Raw genomic sequence first — 7,880 nt, 5'->3', positions numbered from 1 at the left:
ATTCTAGCCTTTTGTCCGAATGAACTCGACTAGTAGTGTATCGTGTATAACTCTCTTTTTGTGCCGATTTCAATTTCAATGATTGATATAGAAAGCAAAACTTTTTTTCCGTTTCAATATTTTTTTATTTAGGCCGCTCACCGTCCTATATTTACAAACCACTTATATCTATATCTATAAATCTAAAATATTAAAAAAAAAAAAAATAGTCTATAATAATAATACTTTTAAATCATTATTATCCAACAAAAATTTCCCCTAAATTCTTAATCACAAACCCTAGAAAACAACAATTTACATCCAATCCTTTATTTCAAATTCTTTATTTTCTCTTTACTGTTCCTTTCTAGGGTTTATACATACATACACACACATATATATATCTAATTATATATATATATATCGTATATCGTATATCGTATATCTATATAATTTTTTCAATTTTGACATCTCGTGTTGTAATTTAATGGAACGATTTGGTGGCGGTGATACTCAACAACTTGCTTCCAATCCTGCAGGTTTTTTTTAATAATTTTATTTTTATTTTTAATTTTCTTCTTAATTTTTTTTAGGTTTGATCTTATTTTTAGATTTATAATTTTAGGTTATGCTATACAGATCTTATATCTATATGTCCGTATCTGTATGTATATGTTTCTGTATAGGAAAATTTGCTAGAATTATATAGTGAGAAGGTTGATTTTTTTATTTGTGTAATAAGTAAGGTTTAGCTGAAAATTGAATGTTTGTGCTGACTTGAAATAATGGATGAGTATATATATATATATATATATATGCAGGCGGTGCGGGTGAGTTATTTGATGCGTCGCAATATGCGTTTTTCGGTAATCAAGTGCTCGAAGAAGTTGAGTTGGGAGGTTTGGATGACGATGAGGAGGAAGATATTCCAGTAACTAAGTTTGAGGAAGAAGAATTTCTCTTGGAGCCTGAAGAGGTATATATATATATATATGCATTTTGCTTGTTTTATGCCGTAGTTTTGGTTATAAATGGAGTCATTGTCGTTTTCCGTCTTGTGGCATGTTTGGATATATGGACGTTAACTGAGGTGTTTTTTGTTTCTATCTTTTAGCCATTGGATTACATTTTATTGCAATCATTCAGTCTATATACACGTGATGGTAGAAAAATATGAGGTTACGGAGGAGTGTAGTTCGTTATGGGGTGTTTCACACATAAATGTATGTTAAGAAAAGAAAACGTGGTTAATGTATAATTGATTATCGTGTTGTTATGTGCCTTACGAAAAGTTCTGTTGTCTCACAATGCATGTGGACTGTAGGGCTGTAAAAAAAGAATCGTAATCCAAAGAACCAAACTGAACCTCTTGATCCGAAACCGAAAAACTGAAAAACACCAAAATTCGAAAAAGCCGAAAACCAAAAAAGCCGGTGTAAAACGGTTGATTTATGGTTTTCAATTCCAAAACTGGTGGTTAACCGTACTGAATTGAATTTAATGTACATATATGTATATAGACACATCTATTTAGCTAACTGCCTACATTGGTTGACTAAATTGTAGCATTTTTACATTCATTATAAATCTATGATCAGCTTCAAACATTTTAAATAGTTTTCTTATATATGCAGCAATTTTCAAGGAAAGTTGTTAACTTTGTTTCCAGTATATGTCAAAAATATTAGTAATATCTTATAGAGAACATTTTTAAGTAGTAAATTATGATACTTGCAATGCATATATATAATATCAAAAAGTTCAAAATTAGATGTGATGTATATTTATAAATAAAATAGTAATGTAGCTAATAATGGCCACACAAAGAATTAGTTAGTAACAATGTAAATTGACTATAAATTTAAGTATCATTGACTGTTATGACTGGCAACTTGAACTTTTATATTAGTATGACTTTAATAAATGGTTAACCGTAAAGAGAACCAATATTAACCGATTTATGTGGGTAACCACCTAGTACCTGGTTTCACGTAGTAAAAGAAGATCATTGAACCTAACAAAATGGTTTAAATCTTTTTTAAGTCTTCATATTTTGGATGGCTGACCATGTTACAAAGCTTTACAGTTTTCTGCAACATTATTAGAGAGCGTCTTGACTACTGAAAGGTAGTTTCTGCAATGACATTTTTAGGTGGTCAATCTTCAGATATTCATTTTCTTTGGAAAGTTAAACTATTTGTCCGGAGCAGTCTCTTTGCGCATCATAATGCAAGTGTCTTGACTTGGTCCCCGCTTTCCTTTTGTACCACACTTTCTTTTTTCTGCAGTCAATAAAAATGAAATGGATATGCTTACTGCCTTACTGGTCAAGGCCCCACTACTACTCGGTCATTAGTTACGTTTTATTTATTTATTTTTATTTCTGAGGTTTGTCCATGTTTGTGCCCTCTATCTGCTACATACATGGCAGTATATGTTTCATATACATAACATCTTATCTGAACTACCTTTTCACGTGACTAAAAGATTTGTGATGCTCTGGAATTAATTAGAATTTTTTTTTCTTTTCTATATATCAGCTTGATTTTCCCAAAACTCAATATATTGCTAATTTTTATTTATTTAGTAGATTTGGGTTTCGTGAACATGTCAGTGATATTGTTTTCGTCTGCAGGTTGTGTTTCCCGGACTTGACGACCTCTCCTCCACTTTTTCAAAGGTTAGCTTAGCGAAAAGAGTAAATATTTGGTATGAGTATATGTTAGATGGATCAAATAACGTTGAAATCTAGTGATATCATCATTGGATATGGATATTTATTATTTACGGGAGAGCATTTGGGGTATGAAATTACCTGTAGATTTGCTATGAACTATCCCTAATTGGTATTAGATGAAAGACTAGCTCCTAAGTTACTTGATTAGTTGGTTTTTTATTATGAGATGATACTGATTGCATTTGCGGTTGGTTTTTAGGGGTATGGTGGCGATAGAAGTTTTTTTTTTTAAATTTTGATTGAATCTGAAACATTGTATACCTCTGAAGTAGTAACTTCTTAACTATGAAGAACGACGTAGTCTGTGTCTGTGAATTATCAACCTGTGTTATTTTTAGGCACAAGTTTATCTTATAGAATGGTTTCTGTCTCATATGGTTTCGGATACATCTACAAGTTTTCTTTTTTTTTTTTTTCATGATCACTTTTATAGTTACCTTCTAGTATGAAGGTTGTACCAGCATTTAAGTTATCTTCTGGAATATGCCTGTATTGGAAGTTGTAGAAAGAACAACTTTTAGGTGTAGATCATCTTTGAAGGTATCTTTATGCCGTGAATGCATAATGATGATACTAATGATTATTAATTATCAGCACGAGATATGTATCATTTAAGTTTACATATCGTTTTAAATTATATTTTTGTAAAGTTTTGGTTTGATTTGGTTGATGGCCAATCTGTGTAGTGTGGTTGCAACAGTGACTATGTATTTTTTTAGAATTCGCTCGATAAACATTGATCTAGTGCACTCTTCTATTGTTTTATGGTAAGCCAGCCCCATTTTGCTTCACATCTAAAACTTTTAGATCAGCAGGATGAATATATCATTTTATGGCTGTACATAGCCCAACGTTTGTTTCATTAGATTGAAAACCAAAATCGTTTTTTTGGAAGTCATAACTATGGAATAATAAGGTCAATTGAACTTGAAAGCTTTCCAAATATATATATATATATATATATATAGGGTAACACTCCAGTGAGAACATTTTTAAAATAAGAACGGTGAGAACACTTAAAAAACATCATTTTGATGCATTAAAAGTCCATAAAACTAACATAGTGCTTCACTAATTATCATTATTTAAGTGTATAACAACACATTGGCCTGTAAAAATCAAGAAAATCATGTTTTTTGTTTTGTGCATCCATCTTGGATGCATATTCTTCAAAATAATGCATCCACCAAAAAACGTGATTTTTTCGATTTTGACGGATCAATGTGTTGTTAAACACTTAAATAATGATAATTAGTTAAGCATTATGTTAGTTTTATGGACTTTTAATGCATCAAAATGATGTTTTTTAAGTGTTCTCACCGTTCTTATTTTAAAACTGTTCTTATTTGATTGTCCCCCTATATATATATATATATATTTATTGTTTTAAAAGTGGTTTGAGGTCACAAACTCCATAAGTATTTATTTTTTGCTATAAAAATATTTTGAAAATCTGTGTTTCATTGTTGGGTGACAATCTCCAGGGTACAAGGCCAAGAAAAGTTATTTAGTCAATTTAGGAAATCAGCTGAATCAAATATAATCTATTTATAACATTCATTATTTTTATTTTTACTGTCTTAATTCATGTTACTTTAGGTACCTACTGATGTTTTAATAAATGTATATTTTTAGTGCATTTCTAATAAGTTTTAAACGTCAGCTGTGGGGTCCTTTTTTTATAAATATTAAATAGTTATATATTTAGTTATAAAATAGGCATAAGTTGTACGAGGCTCATTTTTTGGGCTTCTAATTATGTTTCTTTTGATCTATTGTTGTTTCTTTAGGCACAGGTAATCATTCCAATTTTTCATTTGGTAGATGTATTACTGGAACAATGAATAGGTCATCAGAAATTAGTTATTTTTGCTATTTTTTTGTATACATAATCTACTAATAGCTTTGTTAAAAGATACTTTTGCACTTGAAAGTCTTCATTATTCATGCTTAGAAATCAAGTGCCAGAAGGTTGCTTAACCACATAGTTTTGCGTAAGCCCTTTGTTCAGAACACTCCCTAGTTTAAAACAAGGAAAATTATATGAATGGAACAGTTTCTTGAAGATGATTAAATAAAATGATGGAACAGTTTCTCAAAGGTGAATAAATGATAAATCAAATCTTAGAGGAAGCACGCTACCAGTTTCTACTGGCAAACAATGTTGATATAAAATTTGAAACTGATGTATGTCAATGTGCCATGTTGTGTACATAGTTTTTGTATGACATTTTGGAGGAGTGAATTCTTAATATGAAAAGTTTGTTGCATAGAATTAGTTTTAAGTGTGCTTTAATTTCCGTTTGATATCTGTGTTTTCATGATGATTATGCAGCTTAACAAAGATGTCACGGGGTCAAGTGTTGGAGTTTTTGGTGACCAGGGATCCAGAGAAAGTGAGTGCACATGTTTTTGTTGAGTTAGATAGTTATCTTTTCAGGGGTGACTTGATATAACTCATGGATAATCTTGTCTTGTATTAAGATGCATGACAAATCTTCTCCGTTGCTTTTGTTCTAGATTTATCCTCAGCTGAATGGGCACACGGAGGAGAATACACTAATTGGCCTCATCAAGATGTATTTGATGCAGAAAGTGGCCTGGAAAGCAATAGATGGTCTAACTCTTCCTTCCCTCTTCAAGATCCGTCAATGCTTCTTCACAGAACATCTTCTTATCCTGAGAATCATCAACAGAATCTTAACAGAACATCGTCGTACCCTGAGCAGTTTCAACAACAGAACCTTAACCAACACCTGATAGATGAATCAAAGAATCTTCACAGAACATCATCTTACCCTGAGCAGCAGCAGCAACATTTTAATCAGCATTTGCATTTTTCCAGTGAGCCAGTTCCTGTTCCCAAATCTTCGTTCATCTCATACCCTCCTCCAGGTGGTGGTGGGTCCCCCCAACCTTCACCTAACCAACATCTACGACATCTTAATGCTCCATATGGACACCAAATACCACAATCCTTCTCCAATATGTCTCCACAGCTTCAGATGGGTGGGATGCCTCATCCATCCCAGTTTGGTGGGAATTTACCCCCGTTTCGTCCTCCTGCCCCTAACCGAGTACCCAACCAGTTTGGTGGAAACTTGCCTGATCTTTCAAATGGTATGTTGCAACAACAGTTTGCCCATAATAATGGTTTGATGCCCTCACAGTTGCTGCCACAACAGCAATCACATCAACACAGGCCGCCCAATCAGTTTCAGCCGCCTTTTGGCCCTTTATCTGGACTGCAGCCACCTCAATTAATGAATCACCACCTTTCTCCACCCCCACCTTCGATGAACAATTTTGAACTACTTGGAGCGGGTTCAAGAGATTTGAGGCCAAAGTCAATGCCCAAAGGAAGACCTGGCCAAAGATATTTCCAATCAGGCTTTGACACCACTGGATGGCCACAGTTCAAATCTAAATACATGACAGCTGATGAGATTGAAAATATCCTCAGGATGCAACTAGCTGCTACGCACAGTAATGATCCTTATGTAGACGATTACTACCATCAAGCTTGCTTAGCAAACAAATCTAGTGGTGCGAAATTAAGACATCATTTCTGCCCAACTCAATTGAGGGAGTGTCCCTCAAGAGCCCGCACTGCTAACGAGCCACATGCTTTTCTCCAAGTTGATGCATTGGGTCGGGTTTCTTTTTCTTCAATACGTCGGCCTCGCCCACTTCTTGAAGTTGATCCACCAAAGTCAAGTGGTGGTGGAAACTCTGATCAGAAAATGTTGGACAAGCCATTGGAACAGGAACCCATGCTTGCAGCTAGAGTTACAATTGAAGATGGTATTTGTCTTCTTTTAGATGTTGATGATATTGACCGCTTTTTACAATTTAATCAGCTCCAAGATGGCGGGGGCCAGTTGAGGCAAAGGCGACAAGTCCTTCTAGAAGGTTTAGCAACATCACTTCAGCTTGTTGACCCACTAGGCAAGAACGGTCAAACAGTACAATTATCTCCCAAGGATGATCTCGTCTTTTTACGGTTAGTTTCTCTTCCTAAGGGACGGAAGCTTCTCTCAAGTTACCTTCAACATCTTTCACCAGCAAGCGAGCTAACTCGTATAGTTTGCATGGCTATTTTTCGTCATTTGAGATTTCTATTTGGAGCTCTTCCAGTAGACCCAGGAGCAGTTGCAACTACTAACAATCTTGTAAAGACTGTTTCATCCTCTGTTCACGGAATGGAGCTTAGAGCGCTAGGTGCTTGTCTCGCGTCTGTTGTTTGTTCTGCAGAGCATCCGCCACTTCGTGTTGTTGGAAGTGCACTAGGCGATGGGGCTTCTGTTCTGTTAAAGTCTGTACTGGAAAGGGGAACCAAGCTCTTAACCGATCCACAAGCCGCCAGTAACTGCAGCATGCCAAATCGGGACTTTTGGCAGGCATCTTTTGACGCTTTCTTTGGACTTCTCATTAAGCACTGTTTCAGTAAGTACGATACTGTTGTCCAGTCGTTGCTGACTCAGGGTGGTGGCCCATCTGACATGGCAGTTATTGGGTCAGAGGCAGCAAAAGCTATTAGTCGGGAAATGCCTGTTGATCTCCTACGTGCATGCCTTCCTCATATAAATGAGAACCAGAGGAAGCTGCTACTTGATTTTGCTCAGCGCTCAATGCCTGTCCTTGGTATGAATAGTGCTGGATAATACTTGGGTATTGGGATACTTTAGGAAGGTATGAAGAGAATGCATGGCTGATGAATAAGACAAAAAGGATACAAACCATGAGTCATGTTGTCGGGTGATAGAAAATGTGCTTGGAGTTGAAATGTGCACAGTTGATGAAAGAACGTAAGCCTGCTTTTGTTATAGTCTTTACATGTTTAATTATTGTGTTTTTATTAAGAAATTTAGTTGTGTACTGTTTGTCTATTTTGCTTCTTCTGGGGGGATGTTGAATTAGGAGCTTATTTTGTTGCTCTAATGTGACGGTTATCCCTTGTAGTGATGAGGATTTAGAAGGTTAGAAATGTGTATAGCGTTTGAGTTCCTTCACCATTGATATTCAAGGAGATGGGAAAGATAGGGCTACCTAGAATGGTCACAAATGAATCCTCTTTTTTGTTTTGCTTTTTACTCCCAACTCTAATATTGGTCTGGAGAAAGTTGATAGACTATCTTTCTTGTTTTATTAAATTTCGTTTTTA

General features: G+C 35.0%; 1 protein-coding gene across 1 annotated transcript; it reads left to right on the top strand.

Moving 5' to 3' along the window:
* Positions 1-241: 241 nt before the first annotated feature.
* On the top strand, positions 242-7,880 carry LOC122591369 (protein PAT1 homolog). The gene is made up of 5 exons (XM_043763639.1): positions 242-518; positions 801-955; positions 2,615-2,659; positions 5,052-5,112; positions 5,237-7,880. Exons 1-5 carry the CDS (start codon positions 467-469, stop codon positions 7,378-7,380), a joined length of 2,457 nt encoding a protein of 818 aa, XP_043619574.1. The 5' UTR covers positions 242-466; the 3' UTR covers positions 7,381-7,880.

Source organism: Erigeron canadensis, chromosome 3 (assembly GCF_010389155.1).
Source record: "Erigeron canadensis isolate Cc75 chromosome 3, C_canadensis_v1, whole genome shotgun sequence".
Lineage (NCBI taxonomy): Eukaryota > Viridiplantae > Streptophyta > Magnoliopsida > Asterales > Asteraceae > Erigeron > Erigeron canadensis.
Note: the sequence above shows the minus strand (reverse complement) of the source record. Positions and strands in the feature narration are given on the sequence as shown.